This window comes from Capronia coronata, assembly GCF_000585585.1.
Source record: "Capronia coronata CBS 617.96 chromosome Unknown acBCG-supercont1.2, whole genome shotgun sequence".
Classification (NCBI taxonomy): Eukaryota; Fungi; Ascomycota; class Eurotiomycetes; order Chaetothyriales; family Herpotrichiellaceae; genus Capronia; species Capronia coronata.
Window position 1 is genome coordinate 1,227,664 of NW_006912894.1, and position 21,926 is coordinate 1,249,589.

General features: G+C 52.6%; 7 protein-coding genes across 7 annotated transcripts; 3 read left to right on the forward strand and 4 right to left on the reverse strand.

Moving 5' to 3' along the window:
* Positions 1-83: 83 nt before the first annotated feature.
* Positions 84-746, forward strand: A1O1_02115 (uncharacterized protein; the record flags this gene model as incomplete). Its single annotated transcript, XM_007723026.1, has 1 exon — positions 84-746. One exon carries the CDS (start codon positions 84-86, stop codon positions 744-746), a length of 663 nt encoding a protein of 220 aa, XP_007721216.1.
* A 1,168-nt stretch (positions 747-1,914) lies between these two features.
* Positions 1,915-3,366, reverse strand: A1O1_02116 (MFS transporter, FHS family, L-fucose permease; the record flags this gene model as incomplete). The annotated part of the gene is made up of 1 exon (XM_007723027.1): positions 1,915-3,366. The coding sequence occupies one exon, from the start codon at positions 3,364-3,366 to the stop codon at positions 1,915-1,917; it is 1,452 nt and encodes a 483-aa protein (XP_007721217.1).
* Positions 3,367-5,209: 1,843 nt separating this feature from the next.
* A1O1_02117 (ribosomal RNA assembly protein KRR1) lies at positions 5,210-6,340 on the reverse strand (the record flags this gene model as incomplete). Its single annotated transcript, XM_007723028.1, has 3 exons — positions 5,210-5,887; positions 5,948-6,220; positions 6,281-6,340. The coding sequence occupies 3 exons, from the start codon at positions 6,338-6,340 to the stop codon at positions 5,210-5,212; spliced, it is 1,011 nt and encodes a 336-aa protein (XP_007721218.1).
* A 1,954-nt stretch (positions 6,341-8,294) lies between these two features.
* A1O1_02118 (uncharacterized protein) lies at positions 8,295-9,675 on the reverse strand (the record flags this gene model as incomplete). The annotated part of the gene is made up of 7 exons (XM_007723029.1): positions 8,295-8,506; positions 8,578-8,834; positions 8,888-9,012; positions 9,166-9,231; positions 9,278-9,448; positions 9,507-9,609; positions 9,665-9,675. 7 exons carry the CDS (start codon positions 9,673-9,675, stop codon positions 8,295-8,297), a joined length of 945 nt encoding a protein of 314 aa, XP_007721219.1.
* A 5,639-nt stretch (positions 9,676-15,314) lies between these two features.
* A1O1_02119 (uncharacterized protein) lies at positions 15,315-15,890 on the forward strand (the record flags this gene model as incomplete). Its single annotated transcript, XM_007723030.1, has 1 exon — positions 15,315-15,890. One exon carries the CDS (start codon positions 15,315-15,317, stop codon positions 15,888-15,890), a length of 576 nt encoding a protein of 191 aa, XP_007721220.1.
* Positions 15,891-17,054: 1,164 nt separating this feature from the next.
* On the forward strand, positions 17,055-18,617 carry A1O1_02120 (CAMK/CAMK1 protein kinase; the record flags this gene model as incomplete). The annotated part of the gene is made up of 6 exons (XM_007723031.1): positions 17,055-17,112; positions 17,163-17,243; positions 17,293-17,330; positions 17,388-17,478; positions 17,539-17,869; positions 17,939-18,617. 6 exons carry the CDS (start codon positions 17,055-17,057, stop codon positions 18,615-18,617), a joined length of 1,278 nt encoding a protein of 425 aa, XP_007721221.1.
* Positions 18,618-19,763: 1,146 nt separating this feature from the next.
* On the reverse strand, positions 19,764-21,444 carry A1O1_02121 (T-complex protein 1 subunit zeta; the record flags this gene model as incomplete). The annotated part of the gene is made up of 2 exons (XM_007723032.1): positions 19,764-21,382; positions 21,438-21,444. The coding sequence occupies 2 exons, from the start codon at positions 21,442-21,444 to the stop codon at positions 19,764-19,766; spliced, it is 1,626 nt and encodes a 541-aa protein (XP_007721222.1).
* Between the last annotated feature and the right edge of the window lie 482 nt (positions 21,445-21,926).

The window sequence follows — 21,926 nt, forward strand, 5'->3', positions numbered from 1 at the left end:
GGACTGTTAGCAAGGTTTGGCCCAATCGTTTTCCTTACCTTGTCTCGCAGGCCGCACCTCATCCCTCGGGCTCCCGTTCAAAGATGAAGGTAGTCATCACTGGTGCCACGGGATACATAGGTCGCGAAGTCCTGTCTCAAGCCCTAGGCTGTTCCTGGATCACCAGCGTCGTCGCGATATCCCGTCGAGATCCAGGCGTCAGTCATGCCAAATTGACCACCATCCTTCCCGATGACTTCTTGCACTACCCACCAGCAGTGCTGTCGCAAATACAGGACGCGAATGCCTGCATCTACTGCCTAGGCACCAACATCCCCATCAAACCAGCAGAGTTGAACCGAAAAGTCAACTACGAATATGCGCTGGCAACAGCCAACCTGTTTGCCGGGTTCGAACACGCAACGCCGTTTCACTTTGTCTATCTCAGCGGCGCCCTGCCCGAGAAGAACCCGGATAGACAACTCTGGTTTCTCTCGGACAACCGAAAGATGAGAGGAGATTTGGAAAACGCCCTGATACGACTCGACGTCGAGTCAAGAGATCGTGGCTTCAGGGTGTTCATCGCAAGACCGGGATTCGTGCAGCCCAAGGGAGCGGTTTTTCGGACTTGGTTGATAGGATGTATCGCAAACGCAATCATGTTGCCAGATCTTGGGGCTGCAATGGTTCGGCTAGCGAGGGATGGGGATGAGGATGTTCTTGTGGAGAATGACCGGCTGAAGATACTTGCGAGGACGCCTCTCTAGAAACTAGAATTGAATCTGAATTCATTGTTACCGCGCCAAATTTGTGACGAATCAAACAATAAGGTCACTGCTGCTGCGTATGGCAGATTGGTTCATTCAGGCGATCGATTTGTGTCGGATTGCCTGGTGTTCAAGGAGCATGTCTATTCAGCTTTCCAAATAGAGCCTGAAAAAGCCCCACTTCAGCCTTGCGCTATTTTATGTGGTGAAGAGTATCGCATTCATTGTTAACTTATATAACACCATCGACAAGGTTCTTCCAGCCTGATAACCTTCCAGAATACAAGCCTGTGAATTGAGTTTTTGTGTACTACTAAGACAACAAGGGTAACAGGCATATCGGCGGCAAACCCTGGCCCCTGAGACATGACCAGACTCTTGATATTTGACAACATCTTCCACTCCGATATCAATCATCATCTCGTTGACAATGAATGTGATGTCGTCGGTCAAATGGTCCCTTTTTGGCTTTACAGAGCCATGATGAGGGGTCTACTGCGATCAGTAGACAGGAAAGTTCACGAGTATGGGGATCTCTCCAACCTTGCCAAACGAAACCCAGGGAGCTCCGGGGCATGTGGCCACTTCTCTCCATCATAGTTTACGACAAGTGCAAAGCCTTGAACCTTAAGACGTCCATGGTGATGGCAACATTGCGGCCGGTCCTGTATGAGTGGTTGGACAGACACCTCGGAAAGAAGGGCCTATGCCCCTGGCCTTCGTATTTTAGTCTTGTTCAAGACTGTGCTGATTGATATTTCTAGGGCCAACTCGCCTCTTTTTCGAAGGACGGAAAGACATAGCCGCTGCATTCTTATAAAACGCTCCACTATACGCTCCAGCACTAGAGCTGGGATGCAGTCCAGGAGTAAGACGCAAAAGGATCAATATAGAAATGTCTTTATAAGGCTTTCGTCCATTTTGAGTCGTGTTGCATTCATACAGGACGGACCCCGAAGACATTTGGTCTTAAAAATGCGAAAGCAATGTGGTATCATAACATTTAGTCAGATAGCCTCCATCCAGGCGTTAGTATACAGTCTTCCTGGAGTGCCGTTCGCAGCTTCAAGCCCACCTCAGCCTCAGTACACCTCCATGAAAGCCACACATTTCACCAGGACCGATATTTGGCAACGTCCATCAACACAATCCGACAGTCAATCACCACTCATACCTTCTCAATATTGACAGAGCTTCTCTTCTGCATGGCCTCATATGTCTCAATGTCGTGAATATCCCCAATAATCGTCCCACGTCGCTCATCCACATAGCCGATCTTAGTGGCACGGAAACCATCCAATTCCTTCCGACAAACAGTATTCAAATAGATCGGGAAGGTGAAGCTGATGAAGAAGCCAACCAAGGGAACACACATGGCTTTATGGTAAGTCATGTGATCAGCTGCCAGACCCGTAATCGCAGGAAATAAAGCGCCGCCAGAAACACTAGCAACGATCCAAGAAGACCCTCGCTTCGTATGACGGCCTAATCCACGTATAGATAACGTGAATATGGTAGGGAAGATTGCCGATTCGAAGAAGAGCACCAGCGACAGCATGGCGACGCCGCCTTCTCCATAGACGCCCATGGCGCATGCAATGAAGATCATAATGGCGGTCATGAAGACCAACAGCACGATGCGGGGCTTGACGAACATGAACAAGCCAGCAGCGGCAAAGCGGCCAATGGCAAACAGAGACTGACCGATGGCATAGCGATCAGAGGCCACGGCTTCGGAAACGCCGGCCGATTCCTGCGTGTACCGGATGAATTGTGAGGCGACGGCGACCTGGGCACCGACGTAACAGAATTGTGCCGCGACGCCGAATATTAGCTTGTACTGTTTTCTCATAGGCTTCTCTTCGTATCCGGTAAGATCAGCACACTGTTCAGCTTGGAGAGCCATATCCGCGTCCGTGACCTCGGGGATGGGACTGAAGAAGAAGACGACGGCCAGAAGGAAGACGAAGGCCGCGATGCCCACGTACGTCCACTGGACGTGAGAGAGATCTGTGGAATGAGTGTCTTTGAAGAAGACTCGGGAGGCCAGAAGTGGGGCCACGACAGACCCGACCGCTTGGAAGGACTGGGAGAGCTCGAGACGGAACTCGGACAGTCGTGGAGGTCCGCAAGTTGCAATGAACGGGTTGGCAGACGTTTCTAAGGTAGACAATCCCGACCCGACTATGAAAAGACTGCCACAGAAGCCGGGGAAGGATTTGTAGACGGCCGAGGGCCAGAACATTAGCGCCCCGACACCGTAGATGCAGAGGCCGGTCATGAAGGTGACCCGGTAGCCGAACCTGCGCACAATCCAGCCGGAGTAGGTCAGGGGTCCGATGAAATAGGCCCCGAAATAGGAGCCTTGGAGGCCACCTGCTTTGGCTGCCGTGATGTTGAGAGATGTTTGGAACTTCGCGTTGAGCACGTCGAGCAGGCCATATGCGAACCCCCAGAGGAAGAACAGGATCGTGACCAACGTAATGGGGAAGATGGACTGTCTAACGGTCAAGGCAGAGGCGCCGGTGAGGCCTTTGTTGACGACGCTCTTGCGATGTTGGTTTGCCATTGCGTCGGCAGTGGATGGTTGGCGTTCAGTGATCGCCTCGTCTTGATTCATGTTGAATAGCTCGGAACCGCGTTAGCTCGTGATCAGGGATCGAGGTAGACTGTTTGGCAGGGCGGATGGGATGTATTTGGTCGGGTGTGATTCCACTGATGAGGTATTCCTTTGTGCACGATGTATGTCGACTGGTGCAATATCTCCAACAAGGGCCTTTCAGGCTTGAATGTCTTTCCGTAAGCAAGAGTCTCGAAGAGAATCAAAGGTGGAACTTGTGACTGATGAAGGGAAGAGGCTGTTGCTTCATGAAGATGTTCGACATCCTTGATCTGAGCAAAGCGACTGGCAGATATATATACATCACAACTGCAAACCATGATGGGCCACGGCAACTGAAGAGCGGGGAGAGTGCAAAGACATCTTGGCCTGGACGTTCGATCCAAGGGTGATCCCTGAAGCAATTGTGCAGCTCTCCCTGCTGACCAGACATAGCTGGATGTCCAGTGACTGGCGAGAAGGTCTGAATGGCCCCAATGCCATTTGGAGCGAACTGCTGTTGAAGCAGGCCCCAGTGGTAACAGAGCCTGCAATATGCTCTTCCCCACACGAGGGATCGAACTCTCCGCAAGCCTGAGTTTTGGCTTCGTCCAGACGCCTCATGGCCAAACCATGCGTACTGGTACTACTGCGTGTCCAAATGTCAATTGGGGCGAAGCGATGTGATTGGCTGTAGTAGACGAGGCTGACCCCTGATCGGAGAAACTATTTTTCCAGACCGGGGCTTCGGCGTTTCTTGATGAATCACCTGGTCATGTATTTGGCCGAGCCATTCATGGCCTGCCCTTCAGATGCCTGCAAGAGCTGGCAATCGGCGCCACCAAAGAGACGAGGGGAGATGAAGAATCAGCCGACAAATAGAACTCAAAAAGCCATTGCAGATTGCCATATTTGTCCACCATTCTACCAGCATTGGCACCGGTGCCGGTCCACGAGGCCTGACGGCGTTGTTCGACGGCTATTGACGTTTTTGTCATCACGAGAAGGAGCACGCAGCGAGTGGTTTTCCAAGACGAATCAAGGTAGGCTATCGGAGGCTTCTAGGGGAGAGAAACCGCGCTGGAGTGCCCCCTGTAGCATACAAACTCGGCCAAAGGTTAACATTGTGTCTCCGTCCACCGCCAAAATACAGACATGGATATATGGATAGTACATGCCTTCCCAATCCTGCGCTAATCTTCAACTGCCTATACAAAAGCGACGATTGACACAGAACGATGCTGTGTGCTCGGCGGAATCAACCCGACCGCGTGCCCGTACAGTCTCCATTGCCCCAGGAAAAGAACTCAAGGTCCCGACGCTAGAAGGAATCTAGAAGGGCGGAGGTGATTCCACCAGGGTTCTATGCTTGTTCCAACGCAAATCAGCTCACGGACTGCAGATTCCTATCATGGCGAAATATTTCTCCGCTCGATGGTGATTGGTTCTGTATTGCCGGTCGGTATCTGGACACCAGGGCGAGCTGCTTGTGCCGCCATAGTACCGAGCTTGTGGACCGCACTGTCTAGCAGTCCCATGATGACGACTGAGATCCATGACAGAGACTCGAATGGCCGTCGCCGTGCGGAATCCGAGATTGGCGTCGAACCATCTCAATTTCCAAGCCCAGGGTCACGGCAATATGTCCGCGATTCGAGCTGGCACACTCCGAGAACCCACAACATGCCATGACTTGATGCCAGTCGAGCTTTCGGCTGGGCCACTATTCAATAGCAGATCCTTGTCGACGACGAGATATGGTCGTGTGGCAGTGCAATAACAGTCGAGTACTGCTACAAGGCAAGGAGGAGTCTGGGGAAAGGACAAGCCACCACCAGCTCCTTGCTTCCACGTAAATGTGCCGTCACTCACTGTCTTTTTTGTGTTTCTTGGACTTCGGGACGTCTTCGTCCGCCGATGCCTTCCTCTTCGCCTTCTTTTGGGATTGCTCCTCTTTGGGAGGCACGAAAGCTTCTGCTCGCTGGCGCTCCTTTTCTTCCTTCTTCTCCTTCTGTCTCTCCAGTCTTTCTTGCTCCTTGACTCTCTCTTTTGCCTGCTTGGCAAGGAAATATTCTCCGCTTTCGATCTGCAGATCAACTTTGCTCTTTTCGCGCGGCGGCGGGAATGGCGTATACGGATTCGAGCTCTTGTCGGTGACCTTGTAGGGTGTGCGCCTCCTGCTTAGCGTCTTCTTCTTGAGGTGTGGCAGGAAACGGTCCCAACTTTCATCCTTCAGGGCAGGATCCTTTGCCAGTTCGCGCTTGATCATGAGTTCTTTCACATGGTATATGGGATGGATATTGTTCATGCAATCTTCGACCACTCTTCTTACTTCCTTCAGGCCCTTGTAGCCACCCATGGCGCTGACCGTGTTGCCTTGAACGAGGATGTAGGTGTTCGTGAGCAACTCGAGGGCCTTCAAGGTCGAACCGTTAGGGCCGAGCAATCGTTGACGACGTTTGACAAAACGTTCTTTATTCCGCACTAAATTTCGTATCTTGATGACATCGCACGCAACGTCATCCTGGAGGATTTTGATGGCCTAGAGTTTTGGTCAACTACAGAACAACGACAAGTGTACTCAACCGACAATCCAACATACTTGTGGTGCGGGGACGCTTCGAGCGAGCAATTTGATGAGGTCGCGGGCATCCAAAATGGCGGCTGGATCGAAGGTTTTGCGGGTGGTGCGGACTTCCATGCGGCCTTCAACCAAGTCCAGTGTACAGGCAATGCCTCTCTTTTCCAACGCTTTGGTGACCAGGGGCCAAGCCTGCTTCAGGTAGAGTTCCCGGTATTTGGGAAACAGGCAGGCGAAGGAGGATTCCTCTGCAAAAGTTCCGCCGACATTGTGCTCTGGTTTGAATTCTTCAATCTGGACATAGGCAAATTAGCGGTGCCGGCTTTGGACACGAGAGCGACGAAGAGTGCCTACCTTCCACTTGTCGATATCGTCAGTATCCCAGGGCTTTTCTCTTTTGTGGGTCGATGGCATGGCTACGGCATCGACGTTGTCTCTATGGAAGATGAGTAGCAAAGGATCGAAGTGATGATGGACTCTCTGGAAGTTCGCGCAGTCTGGGAACTTTTTTTGCGCAGCGGCGGAGATGGAGAAGTTAACGGCCCACTAGTAGTAGTATGCACTAGTACCTAGTTAGTACTAGGACCTTAAAGCAGCGCCAAGCCCGGCGCCAACCAAGGCCGAGGTCGATCTGGCGCTGCACTTCGATTGCCGTCACTCCGCAGTCTATCAAACGTCTCATTTTAGTCTCAAACCTGAAGCACTCCTAAGGTCCCTACAGTCTACAGTGGTGGTCGTCGAATGGATTTTAGGATTTTACCAGCAGCATTGCGAACAACAGCTGGGAAGGACGATAGTCTAGCGTGAGAAGCATATGACACTGAAGTACACTTCGCCCGAAGGTTGCGTAGTGGAGGGACAGAAGACCTAGCTACTAGTAGTGATAGTACCTGTATCTACGGCAGTCAGGGAGCACCATCCTTTTACCAACCTTGCACCCCGGTCGATGGACGGAAAGGGGGAAAGTCAAGGTCAGTGCATCGACATTGGGGTGCAAATGCCGGAATCTGTGACGATGATGAATGAAAATTCCTTGTACACAATTACATCCTGCTTTCCCACTGCTCTGCACCGCACTCAGTGTTGGTGCCGGGAGGATAATATAGACTCGTTCCTTCCAGTCCTGCGTGGACAGACAGCAAACCATAGCATTCATGCCAGCAATGTACCTCCATTTTTTCTCCCTTCTCCTTCTTCCTCTGGTCCCCTCTGATGAGAAAACGCACTCGTCCGTCGAGCCGCCTGCTTCGCCTCCTGCGCTCGCCCTTGATAGAGACCATTCTCCCCTACAGTCGTCAAATAGTCAAAGAACAGGCATGCGTCTCTAGGGCACATGGAAGAAATGGACGATGAAAAGATCTTGCACCGCCCTGAAAGATCGCGGCTGTTGCGCTACCCGACTCACAGGGCTCCGACAAGTGCTGTCAATATAGAGAATCATTCTGGGGCACGGTGTTGCTTTGGTGATGTTGACCTTGATCTTTTGCCCTCGCCTCGTGGCTGACGCTGATCCAACCGTTGCTCCATCAGCGAAAGACCAGAGCCACTGCACACAAAGGCCGTGGCGACCTCCGTCCTCTCAACGATGCGTTGACTGCGACAGATCCTGTTGGCGAATTCAGTCACCGATCCCTCGTAACAGGTCGTGGTAGCCAGGATCGCACACCGCTATGGATTGTCGTGGCACATCAAAAAAGTCGCAAGGACCACTGGATCCGGCAAAACCTTTTGAACAACGCTCTGCCACAGCAATTTTCTCATGCTTGGGGTCTTCTGCGCGAAGGGCGGAAACAAGTGAAATCCCGGGTAGTTGTTGCAAATTCCACGAATTCTGCCCACTCAACGCTGTCCTTGAGTACAAGATCACATGCTCTTCTACCTTGCAGGAGAAGGGGTCATCTCCAGGGATTTTTCTCTAAAGAGCTCCTTCCACCTCTGCGTTCGTTTTGCTTTAATCGAGTAACACGTCACTCTGACTAACGTCTCAGCTATAGAGGCCAGGGTTTGACTGGGTGGATTGTTCGAAAGAAAACATTGATACGTGAACAGTGACACTGACGGTCGCCACGCTCCGATCGATCTCATCTTCAGATGACCAGATCGCCGTCAGTGTATGTGACGGCTGTGAATAAAGGTGGGTGGCCTCCTGCGGTGAGAAGCAAGCAAATTTGACTCTTCGTCGGCACCCTCACTGCGCATCGCAACATGCCTCAAAGACCGGAGGGCCAAGAATACTGCGAATGATGGCCCAGAAAATGTCAGCGAGCGGAGTTTCGATGACGGTGCGTGCATCGTTGCACGAGAGGTTCTACCGCATCTCAGGGCTTCCTTCCAAAGATGGTGTACCTGTCTCGGATGTTAGCAGGCGTCACTTCATGGCTTTGACATGGGGGTCCCTGTACAGCCTGATGTATGGTTTCGCATCGACATTACCGAGCTCGCTACATGCCTCGTCAACCAGGACCTGGAACTGCTCGATGTTGCGTAGTTGCCGCTTGGTTACAGGGTATAATGCCATGGAGCGTATCAAATCTTTCATGTTGGACAAGTTCGCTTCACCTATATTCCGCTGATGGGCATCTGCAGGGCAGCTTCTCAGCTTTGGATTTGGAAAACAAACGACGCCAAAGAGATTATCTTGATGGACCTACCTGCAGGCCATGGACACGTCGCAACGTCCCTTACATCCGTACTCACGTTGGCGAAACCTGCCATGCGCAGCCAGGTCTCACAGTCCTGGGCGACCCTGGCGCTTTTCCTGCCTTCTGGACGACTGGTCAGGCCGAGAGACTGGGTATACACCCTGGTCCATTCTTGAAGAGCTTGGAGCGCGTCAGTGTTCCCGGCTTCTGAACGGAAATTGAGATCCCATTCGGTCAGCTGGACCCAGCCATCCTTCCGCAGGAGCCTGACACCAAGTCAGCGTGTGTTTTGTATGTGCCCGGTAAGCCTGCTCTTTACCGATGTATGTCCCTGATATAATTCGGCCATCTCGTCGCAGCAATGCCATTGGCAACAAACCTGGAATGAATGAGGTCAAAGGTACCCGGTTCTACAAAGTCCATGCGATCGTTAAGATTGGCAATCTGGTCAAATATCAGCCCTTTTCCCTCATGCGTCCTTTGCGCAGTTGGGGTCCGTCAGAGCGCCAGCCGTGTCTGCAGTCCCAGGATCAACTGGGTGGCGTGGTCTCCTACGACGTCTTCCTTCAGCCTGGAGTAGGATGGGGGCTCGTTTACCTGGAGATCCATGTTGTCTAATTGATCAGGGGGGGCCATCAGCGGACAGATGTCGACGCCCATGACCTAAGCCGTCAGTAAGGTTCTCTCGGAGGTGGGTGAGCTCGCTCACAGTGCAATTTGGATCGTACTCCGCAAGGTCATATGCCCAGTCTCCCGAGCCAAAACCACAGTCAAGAACCGATTCTGGATCTTCAATGAAGTTTGGGTGTAAGGAATTGTCCCAATCTCGGTATATCAGCTTCATCAGCTCATGCTGATCCCTCAGACGTGTCTCTTCTTCCTGGATTGTGGTATGTCAGCCGGCACCCAAGCGAGGCAGTCTTCGACAGCACACTGACAAGATCGATGGGAGCAAGATAGCTCTCACGCCTGAGGGCGTAGTCTTGGTATTCTCGATCATGGTACGTGACCTTTCTATTGAAAAGTTCTCCATCAAAGGACCTGTGGGTTCGTTCAGTGTCATATACTCGGCGCCTAGGTCGTGTGCAAGACTGACTCGGCAGCCATTTCATTTGGCACAAGCAACAAATCTTGTATAGAGTACTCGAAAGTCTTCTCAATGAACTGCAACGGTATGCTGTGGATTGAGCAGGAGGGCACGCATCATTTCCTGCTCTATTTCAAGCCAGATCCAATACGCTGCGAAAGCCCATTGACACCAACCAGTTTGCTGGTGCAAAAATTACGCAGCCGAAAAGCGCTTGAAGATAGATGGGACTATCGCGTTCAAAGGAACTAATACTTTTCTGACCAATCCGTTGCATGGCGCAAGAGACTGGCGACGTGGCAGAACTGTGTTGTCTGTTCAGCAACCTTGCTAATAAGCACAAGGACACCGTCAATGCGGAAAGGAGTTCAACCCACACGGAGAACCCACCATATAAACACGACCGTTCTGCAGGGCTCAGCCCCTGGAGAAGCCCACCCTGATCGTTGCCCAGATGCAGTTACCCTCTTCTGAAATGCTACCGGCGTTCAGCCCGATTGCACAGGTCCCAAGCAAATGGAAGGGCCAACGACAACAGTCCAGTCGCTGGCGAGGATGCAAGGATTGCTCAGCCGAACTTGAATGGCTTCGCAACCGACTGGTATTGCTTGGCACCAATACCTGACGAACGTCCGGGCTAACAGAATGATACTATACTTTTAGCCGGCTCTGTTCTAGGTCCCAGCCAGATGATTCCTGGTTACCGGGTTGGTGCTTAGTGAACTCGGAGGAAAACGCGCAGCCAGAAGACTAGAAAATTGATACGACATCCTTTCAGCGACTCCAACCTGGCCTTCTAGGTGCCATTGCTTGTGGAGATATGTGTATGAGTCTCTAACCTTGAGGGTAGAGACCCGACTTTACGGGTCCCAACGTCAAGCATGGGTCGAGGGCGCCTGTTTCGACCTGGCGTTCCCTTAAGAGTCAACTGGGAGACGCCGAATTGGTTGGGAGGGACGTTTATGCAGCTGGATCCCCGTGCAACAACGGTCAAGGTACATATGAATGATTTGTCCACGTCAGACTGTGTTGCAGCATTGACGTGATACGCGCAACGGCTGTGTGGCTATGGCCCACTAGGACACAGAGCCATGGCAAACCTTCTTTGGGTTGGCTTTTATCAATTGTCTCAACTGAAGAGTGCCTGTGATACGCAACATCTGGTGATTACTTGTCCGAACTGGTCTTGTGTGAGCAGAGAAGTCGCCATCATGGCATCAGCTTCTGATCTCAAGACTCACAGATTACCTACCGGCTTCCTCCCTGAGAAATCGACACCCAAGGCGGCATTATCAAGGAAGTGTGGCAACTTTCACTTTCTACTAGCCAAAGCACTGCTGTTCAGCGTTCACAAAACCTTCTGCTCATGACAGCGAGCCTGTTCGGCGGACCCATCAGCAACTCCAGTTTGCGAGACGGGTGTTTCGATTTGAGCCTCGATCTCGCCGTCCGTGGGGCCAGACTAGGCAAGGTCCGGGACACGTGGGAGGCTTCACGGATGGACTCTCACTCCCCTTCGAGCCCCCAATCAAGTATCAACAGGCTCACTACAACGACCTTCCACAGCACAAAGCGGAGTGCAGAGTACACAGTACAATAAAACGTGCAGTGCACCAAATCACCTTCTTCTCGGGCAAGTCTGCGCGAGGTTCTTGTGACTTCAAAAAGAGGGATTTTCACCACCGCCACGTAGGAAATGCCCGGTAGTAAATTCGCCTCTACCCTTCGGATCATCAAGTCCCGCAGCGGTCGAATCTTGCGGTCTTCATCATACACATGGGGTACCATATGACAGAAGCCTGGGCTGACACGCCAGTTTTCCACTGAAAGGACCCAAAAACTCCACAGGCAGAATAGCACAAGGATTAATGTGGTGAATGTTCGCTGTACAAGCGGAGTCTCAGAGAATTGCCCGTACCCGTCCGGCATTGGGCTCTGGTAGTCCGGCAGGGAATTGTTATGACCCACCCGTTCATCATCGAACAGACACCACGACGAGATTGCACGCTGTCAAGACTCACGCCGTCCAAACCTTGAGTTCAACCTCGTCTCGATTGCCTGCGGACTTTCAGATCCATTGTCGTCAGAATCGATACCCGGAGCCAAGGAGAGAAAGCCATGGAGAAACATATCTTCTGTGTAGAAAAGACGGCTTAGGTCTGTGCACGTTGGAGACCCTATTCCTCAATAGGCAAGTTAGGGGAGAAACTAGGTTCAAGTCAGCACCCGCGGAAAAGACTTGAGGGACCTGTGGGACAATGTTACGAATAGGAGGACAAGCGGGTCGTGCCGTCAAAAGAGCGTCCGACGAATCATCGATTTCCACACTTCGAGACGGCGAGACGGCAAGCCGGGCACCAGCTGGCAGCTGGCAACTGGGGCTCTGCCGACTGAAGAATGATGAGCAGGTGAAAGAGGGCTGGCTGGCGCCACTTCTAGAAAACACAGGAACCACTCTGCTGGGAACCGACTCCATCCAGAAAAAGGTTATTATTATGCTCAACCACGTCTCGGGATGATGGCTCGACATGTCGTCCGCCCTGCTTCGGGGTCTCTTTCCCTTTCAAGAACCAATTCAACTCGAGACGAGATTTCATCTCTCACCTTGGGTGGCATTCGTTAGGCACGGTTGTTACTCGACAAGTGGTTTTCCACATTTCTAGCGCTTTACCGTGTGGTATGTGCAGGTCAGTGTCCGCAATTTCAACCGGGATTATTCGGCGGCACAGGCATAAATCCGTTTCTGAATAGAGACAGACTTAAAGCGAAGCTCGGCACGAGGACCTCGCCCAAAGCACTTCTTTCTTAGTGGCGCGAAAAGCCATCCCCCCTTACCCCAGAGAGCGCCGAGTTTTGCACGTTGTCTCTTGCTTCCTCATCACGGCTCTTCGACCTGATGAAGATCCGTTCAAATCATGGTAAGACAGGCTACCACATCTACGCTGTTGCCGAACAGACGAGGAGTCTTCAATGGTATGCCCGAGGATTGAGTCCCAATGGTATGGCACGCTAGGTCAAAGTCCGGGACCGAAAAGAGTGTTTGACAGCCGTCAAGCATGTTTAGGTTTACGCGACCGCCTGACTTGAACAAGCCCGCTATCTATCCTCACCGGTAGAGTCTGTAACATTTCAACAGTCCAGGAAAAAGGAGGGGCAACAAGTTCCGACTGGCCAGTCATTGGCTGATATCTGGCGCATATGGGTTGCATCCAAAGGATCCTGAAATCAACAACTTTCACACCGCCTCCGGAGGACACCTAGTACTGGGCGAACTTATGGTCCCGAATTCCCGCATTGAATCTGTGCACGAGACTCCCTCGAATCGAGTTGACACAACGGCGCTTCGCCCTCAGCGCACTTGATGTCGGATCACTTTTTGACACAACCCTTTCATGTCCCCAAGGGTTCCGCCAGTCGGCGCTATTGTTCGCGCGGCTTCAGGCCTCATGGCCCACAGAGTTGACACTGTTGTCCGTATCTTCCTAGACAAGATTGGGCTTGCAGGAGCCGCGCGCTTCAAGTCTTCGAGCTGTCTTCGAGCTGTGGAACGTCCAAGCGACGTTGCCTCAACAACGTCTCTGTAGGTCCTAGCAAGCGAAGCTGACAAAACAAAGCATCACATCTGGTCCTCGACGGTCTACCCCAGCCAGGACGAGGTCTGTTGCAAAGATTTCTCACATATGGGTGGATGCTACGGGTCCACATCAGTTCGCGCAGCCCTAGAAACACAGGTTATCTCCTCCTCAATCAGACAACAGAGTCCAATCTGGCAATCTGCCTCAAAGCCCAACAGGTAGAAGGAATGGCCTCTTTGAAGTCAAGGCCGATGAAGTGTGATACCAGCGGTGTCCGACTTGCCGTTTCATGCATTCAGTGAGTGCCGAGACAGGACTTCTTGTTGCTTACCCAGCTGTGACTAGCTATCCTTTTATCATCGGTACGTCGAAGATGCAACATGACTTTTCCGAACCACGTCGGAATCTCAGATGGTGTTGAATTCATGCGGACCGAACAAAGCATCGCTCAGCATAACGGCTCCTTGAACAAAAGAGTAGGCCGGTTCGGAGGTTACGGTGACAGCTGTCAGTACCAAACCTGGAGCTCTGCCATGTTTCAGATATTTCCGGATGCAAACATGTGCAAACATCATACCACAAGCCTGTCTGTCACTTGCGGAGAGTTCATCCGGTGAACACAGGCGCTACGCTGGCAGATCCACGCAGTTGCAAACAGCCCAGAAATCCAAGGCTATACTGGCGGAGGAGGAAATTGTCGTCCACATGACAGTGGAAAGCATGCCCGGCAAGCCACCCTAGTAGGGGCGCCCTTCACAACTTCAATAGGCGGTAGGTACACCTACGTTGAAGGAGAACGCCTACTGTATTAACCTTACGGACTGCTTTCCGATCAACTAGTTTTTACGGTGCCACTTATTTTGTAAGGTGGCTCGCCGGCCAGAGGAACAATGTACCGAAGGAGCGTACCGAAGGAAGATCTGGTGTCGTTCCCAGCTCCAGCACTATCTCACCGCAGGATTGCAGTCTGGTATATTTATCTTGTCTTGCGACCTGGGTGGGCTTTATTCTGAGCCGAGCTCCTTCTGCACCATACAGCACATAGAGCAGGCGTACACTGTCTATTGGTCTCCCGCGGCCACGCAAGAGAGTTGCTTCCGGCTGTGTGCTAGGATCCAGCCTCTAGAAGGGCGATTTGAAGGCTGAGGCTTAGGCTTATGATGTGCAGCAGTGCAGTCAGCTTGGTGTGGCGTTGTGTTCAGGGGTCGGGGGCATGATGGAAAGAGAGCGTGGGCTTCTGCTCAGTCAGGGATATATGTCCTTTGTCGGCTCATATATGCTGTAAATACTTGATCTGGAAAATCCTCTTCGAAGGACCAGCCGATTCGGTCATCGTGTAAGAAGGTACATGATTGAAACTTGAAGTGTCAGCACTACGAGTAGCTGTGGCTGTAGATGTATGTACCCAGTAGAGATACATGCCTATAGTAAACCAAGGCGCGGCAGATTGATGCTTGTCTCATTTAAGGCCTGCAGGATCGCTTACTGCAAGCAAGTCAAGCCTTCTAAGCATTCTGACCGCCGGCTTGATTAAAATGGGATCAGGCTTATTTCTGGTGCGATCTGACAAGCCTTCGTCAAACTTCTGCACAGCCTCGCCAGCTCCCTACGGGCGCAGCCTTGTATCCGGCATCACCGCCACTTACTCGCCGCTCAGGACTAAGAAGTCATTGCAGAACCCGAACAACACTAGCCTCGTGGCCGACCAAGTATGTCGAAGACAGCTTTAGAACAAGAGTCAGCGCTGGGGTGATGCGGCGACTGTGGAGGCTTTCCCCGGAGAAGGATGGAATCCTGTATGTCAGAGAGGGCGATGGAGTCTAACATGGCCACAGGCAGCGAGATGAGATGTATAAGATGCCACTGATCTCGCGGGACAGTGAGGGTCTAGAGTTCTATCAGACCAAAAAGCAAACCAACAACAATCTCTTCCAACCACAGTTGATCTTTTCTCTCTTCTTGTCTTCACTCTTTCTCTTCTCGGGATATTTCCTTGCAGCATTTATTCGATTTCAACCTCGTTCCCACGACAAGACAATTTTCTGGTTGAGAATACAACAACCACGACCAAACGTCGCCAGCAAATGAAATCCTTCATCGCCGCCTCGCTCCTCACGCTCATCGCCGCCTCCGCGGCCGCCCCGTCGTCGAGGGTCCTCCGCTTCGCGAAACGCGACAGCCCCAACGGCTGCAGCGGCGGCGACCCGGGCGCGCAGGGCGTGATCGACGCCATCAACCAATGGAACTCGGACGTCGAGACGGTCAACTTGTTCCTCGAGGTGGCGCCCACCCTGGCCGTGATCGACCTAGACATCCAGCTGGAGGGGGTGCTGAACGCGGCCCAGGACGAGCCGAACCAGCTTCAGATCCTGGCGTGCGAGTCCGACGTGTTCCCGGGCACGGATGCGCAGGCCGCCGTTGACGATCTGTTCAACGGGTTCGAGGATAACGTGCTTACGCCGCTGGGCAATATCGTGGCCAGCACGGGCAATGCCGACATCGTGGCGTCCAACTTGCACACCATCAATCAGTTCAGGTGCTGTAGTGTCCTGCCGGATTTGGATACGCTGTGGACTGCCACCGCCGTGGACGAGGGCGTGGCTAATGTCGTGCCGATTGCGGCGCCGCGACCAAGTACTTGTGCTAGTATCACTTGCTGAACAAGGAAGGGTTCGGATCACTGGGCTATTGAGTAGTGAGGAGGGAGGAGGGAGTAGTGAGGAGGTGACTCTGGACACTGACGTGCAGTGTGACTGTGATTGCCGGGCATGGAAGAGTCTTGAGTCGATGACTGAGGAAACTGAGAAGGGAAGATTGGTCTTTTTGGTGAAAAGTGATGGGGGCCTCACCTGGTCGTTTTTGGTTATTCTTTGGGAAAGGAAGAATCGGTAAGGGTATTTGTTTTTTGCCTTGATTGATGCATAGCATTTGGGTCAGCATTGTGTGGGAAGTAATGAATAGTCAGTCACTCGTTATAGATAACACATGGGTTGTATTTTTCTGATCAGTCTTGAAACATGAACTGATTTCTGACCACTTCGGTCAGCCTGATTGACCATCTTGATGAAGATACACTGAGGATGAAGTGATGAGTAAGGTAGATGGTCCTTAGACTCTCCTCGCTGGCAGCAGATAGTCGTCGATTACCGGGTCGAGCAGCGACTGCATGTAATACTGCTCTGTAGTAGTGCACAGGTGCACCCTACCAACTTAGATCACCCGATGGCTTGTCGTGGCTCATCACCAGGCGGGTATCTGAAGGAGAAGACCAAATCGCTCCCCATGTTGTAGGCTTCACTGGCAGAGACAGCTGGCGTGCCAAGGGGCCGGAGACGGCGGGCGATGCTCAAGTTGGAGCTGATGGTGATAGGGTCCTTAGCATTCAAGTTCTGGTGGAGGGGTTTAGGAGGCAGTTTGTATGGGCATCTTTGGGGTAAGGACATCGGAGGATACTGTACTGCATTATACGTCAATCGACTGACTTCCTGCAACTTGAGGTGAGATACATTCTTAGGTACATACCCAACGAGCCAAGTCAGTCAGTCAGCTTGCTCATCAGCTGAAACAAACACCATTCATCAAGTCAATACCTTATTGACCGTGTCTATCTGCCTTCTCCTCGTACTTCTCTCCCTCTCATCCCGTCTGTCCACCGTATCTTCCGCTTCGACGACCTTCCCGTCTCTCCGCTCAACCGACTGCGATCCCTTGGCACGCAGCCTTACCAACGTCCCTGCGCTGCACCTTTGGCGGCGGCAGACCTAAGTGTCGACGTTGATTGAAGATCAGACATCGGTTTGAAGGCTGCACATACTACCGCCGCGATGTCGTCGCAGGCCGGGGCCCAGAAACCCCAGATCCAGCCTTGTCGCTACAAGACAGGTAGAAGTAATGGTCTCCTGACCATGGCACTCTCTGCTTACACCTCCAAGGGAAAACACTGGGCGCAGGCTCGTATTCGGTCGTGAAAGAGTGTGTTCACATTGACACGGGGAGATACTATGCGGCCAAAGGTGTGTCGTGCACATCAGACAACCAAGGCATATCGCTGAACTGTCGCAGTTATCAATAAACGACTGATGGCCGGTCGGGAACATATGGTATGTCAGAGGTGTCTTGCTCGGTGTACTAGTACAGTGCTGACGAGGCCATCATAGGTGCGCAATGAGATTGCTGTGCTCAAACGAGTCTCGGTGGGACATCGCAACATCCTTACACTGGTCGACTATTTCGAGACCATGAACAACCGTACGTACGCAGGCTTACAGACATTCCATCACGGACGGCCCCGGTCTAACATATCTGCAGTATATCTCGTGACAGATCTAGCATTGGGAGGGGAATTGTTCGACCGCATCTGCCGGAAGGGCTCCTACTATGAAACTGACGCCGCAGATCTCATTCGGGCGACTCTGTCAGCGGTGGCATATCTCCACGACCATGGCATTGTCCACCGAGACCTCAAACCAGAAAACCTATTGTTTAGGACGCCAGAAGACAATGCCGACCTGCTCATTGCAGATTTCGGCTTGTCGAGGATCATGGACGAAGAGCAATTCCACGTCCTGACCACGACGTGCGGCACTCCGGGCTACATGGCGCCAGAGATCTTCAAGAAGACCGGACATGGCAAACCTGTGTAAGTGCTTGAGCGATCCCAGCCCCTCCTTCTCTTACACAGTCTCGGCTGACTCTCTCGTGTTTGCAGGGACCTCTGGGCCATTGGCGTCATCACATACTTCCTCTTATGCGGCTACACACCCTTCGACCGGGACAGCAACCTGGAAGAAATGCAAGCCATCCTGGCCGCCGACTATTCCTTCACCCCCGTCGAATATTGGCGAAACGTGTCCGAAAACGCGAGGGACTTTATCCGACGATGTCTGACCATCGACCCACGGGCACGCATCACCGCGCATCAGGCACTCCAGCATCCCTGGATCCGACCGGATGACCCCACCAGTCCTGAGCAGGCCGCCGGCGAAGGACAGGACCTGCTGCCGACGGTCAAGAAGAATTTCAATGCCCGACGCACGCTCCACAAGGCCATCGACACCGTGCGCGCCATCAACAAACTCCGCGAGGCCGGAGGCTTGATGGCCGGCCAGATGGACGGAGCCATGAGCGTCGATCCCAAGCCCAAAGCCGAAATGGTCCTCGGCAGCAAAGTGCTCAATGATCAAGGCCAGCCCATTCCAGGTGAGGAGGCCCGAGGACCCACACAGTCGACCGATCACGACCACGAACATGGCGATGGCGGACACGACGTGGATGCCATGGAGATCGATTCTCGCGGTAATGCCCGAGGCCAGACCGAAGACCAGATCCGTCGACAGCAGAGGAAGATTGCCGACACCGTCAGTGGGCTGTGGGGTCACAAGCACTAGATGGAGGAGAGATGAGTCCGGCACAACAGGAGTGGCCTCTCAGAAACAGAACACCCCTTGTTGCTGGTGGCGAATATATCCATGAGTGAAGGTGATCTGTTTAGTCGAAGTCACGCATGATACAACGGCTGTCGGCATATCGAGGATATGTCTCAATATTGCACGATAATACCCTCTCCCGGAGACACGAAGGTCAGGTTCGAGCAAAATGGCTGAACACACAACGAGGAATGGAATGTACGGCGCACAACTGGCTCCAAGGAGGTCGAGTCTTATGATTGATTCGATTCGAGGTTGATACATTACTTGGCTTATATTAAAGCCGGATGGGCAATTGATATGTTCGCATCCACAATACCTTGTGTTTCAAAATCCCCTGCTGAGTCTATCGTTCTTCAACGATGTAGGAGAGAGGAAGTTGAGTGTCTCATTCCGCCTGTGGATGGTAGGTATATACGTAGTACAGGTTGGAAGGTAAGTCAGTAGATATCTAGTACAGTCATCTTTTACTGGAACAGTATTATTTCTTGTGAGAGAGATATTCGTCATTGCTTTTCATGGATTTTGATCTGGTCCTATTCGTACCTTTGGTGGGCTCGGTTCCCCTGTCACTCCCTCATCTAGGTCCGGCTCGTTCAAACTCGACCATCGCGGCTGCGTCGCACTCAAACCCTCCTGACTACATGACCTCAGGGGCTCATGACAGAAGAGAAGAGCAGTGAACGTCGTAGCATAGACGACTTGAAATCAATGCCAGGCTGCTTGTGGTTGATTGCACAGCCCTGTCATGCCATGTTCTCACTCTATCTCCCTGTTTCTCTTCCACCCTCGACCGTTGTGGGCCAGATTGAATCATGTTCTTTGCCATCGAGCACGTTATCTGGTGGTCCAGTCGAAGCCATCCTTTTCGTCTGCTCCGCCGGCGAGGGATGGTAGTTGCACGAGGTTGTTTCTGGCATCCGCTTTTGTCTAGCTTTATAATCGGAGTTCAGATCGTGGACCGTGGCGGCGGCCTCGCCCTTCAATCCAGTCGGAGTATGTCTAGGTAGAGAAGAGAGTGCATGATCCGTCGACTCCTGCTGATACACTCAAAAGTGTAGCTCGCACCATTGGCAACAAGCCGGTCTGCACAGCTGCTATAGCTCTCTATTCTTGGTCCATGGCACCGGGGCCGGGCTGCCGACCCATCTGGCGGGCCTTGAGCAACTCATCACAGAGTAACAGGTTACTCGCAATGCCCTGACTGCTGGCGATGCTGTTGCGTAGGACCCGGAAGCCGTCGTAGATGCCTTCTTGGACAGGATCCATGGGTTCCCCGGTCACCAGGTCCAAGCCGGCGATATTGCCCTCGGCGTATTCGTCCTGTAGTAGGGCCAGAGAGTCTTGGATGTCGTGGCCGCTGTTTGCGGCAAGAGTCTTGGGAATGACGAGCAATGCATCGGCGAAAGCCGCCACACCCCATTTCGCTTTGCCCTTGACGGATTTGCGAACCGCCTCGGAAGACAGGTGTGCGGCAGCCGCGATTTGGAAAGATCCCGCACCCGGAACGACGCAGCCGTCAACGATAGTGTTGTACACGCTGCGCAGCCCGTCTCGCACCGCGTCCGTGACCTGAGTGATGCTGTGCTGGTTGGGGCCTTTGATCAACAGGGTGACGGATTTTGGATCCTTGACTTCTTCAACGAAGGTGTACTTCTCCTCTCCCAACGTGTGCTCGTACACCAGACCGGCCCAGCCCAGCACGGACGGGTCGAGATCATCCACGCTGTTCTGCGCTTGCCCGCCGCACACGAGTTGCAGACGTTCCATGTTGCGGCGTTTCGCGCGGCGGAGAGCGAAAATGCCGTTCTTCACCAGGACGTCGAGAGATAGTGGGTCGATGCCTTTCTGGTTGATGACCACAAACCCCTTCTTGGGGTCGTTGCCGCAGACCTCGTTCTTGAGCGCCACAATTTTCTTCAGCTTCTCGTCCACGAACCGTCGCTCCGAGGCCACCAGTTTGTCCCGCTGCTCCGCACTGCTGTAGTAGAACCCGGAATTGATTTCCGATTTCTCGTACTCAAGCGAAACGTTCAAGGTCAGGATGTAGGCATTTTCTACCCGCTTCGGCATGTCGGGATGTCGGGCACCGTGGTCCAAGACTAGACCACGGATCAACTGTGTGTCGGAACTGAGCTTGTGTTGCAGTTTCATGATCTCAATCATGTGCAGGTCGGGTTTGCTGGGCGGGTGGTAGATGGCCAGGACGGCGTCGACTATGGAAGGGGTGAGTTGTTCGGCGAGGGCGGCGTTGATCTTGGTTGATAGTGACGTTCGCGCAATCGACAGCAGCAACTCTCTATCCACTTCCCTGGTGATTTTGAACTGGTCCAAGAATTTCAACGTCTCGTTCTTTGCGATTTCGAACCCATCCGTGATCACGCGCGGATGAAGTCCTTCTTGGATGTATCTGTCTGCCTGCTTCAACAGTTCGCCGATCAACAGCACCACCGACGTCGTTCCGTCTCCTGTAATGTCGTCCTGTGCGGTGGCCGCGCGGGCGATCAGGGTGGCAGTCGGGTTTTGGATGGACATTTCTTTCAGCAACACCGCCCCGTCCTTGGTCAGTTTGATCTGACCGGACCCGTCCACCAGCATCTTCAGCGTGCCGGAAGGGCCCAGATTTGATTTGAGCACATCTTGTAAGCCTTCGCCCGCATTGATGTTGACTCGCAGGGCCTCGCCTCGGCGTAAACTGGCGGCTTTCGGATTGAGCAGCTGTGTGGCTGTGATGTGTTAGCAGATCTTCCCCATGCATGAGAAGGTCATTTGGGATCATACCAGACATCTTGATGGTTTGGTACAGGGTCGGAAGCAAAGATTGTGAGACTGCAGCGAATGTCAACGAAAGTCTCGCGGCCCTGCACTGATCGCGATGCAAGGCACCATGGCTGCCAAGCAAGATGGAAAAGGTGCACAGTTAGTACATGCTACTAAGAGACTACTAGTGCGTAGTACTTGTAGTTAGCAAGGCTAGACTACTAACTTGTTTTGGAGATGGGCGATGCTGCCCTATGTATCCCCACTGGAACTCATAGGGCGGCGCCATGATACCTTCCTCGGCGAGATATAAATTGCTAAACCCAGTTTCGTATGTGCACTTAAGCAGTCGCTTATCTCCCGGAGGTATGCACTCCGCTGCAGGTATCAGAGTTAGAGAGCGCCTTTGACGAGTTAAAGAGAAATGGCCGGGCTCACACCTGGTTTGGGGACGGATTGATGAATTGCAACACTCCCCTGATTATGATCAATACAGCACTGAATGCCTCG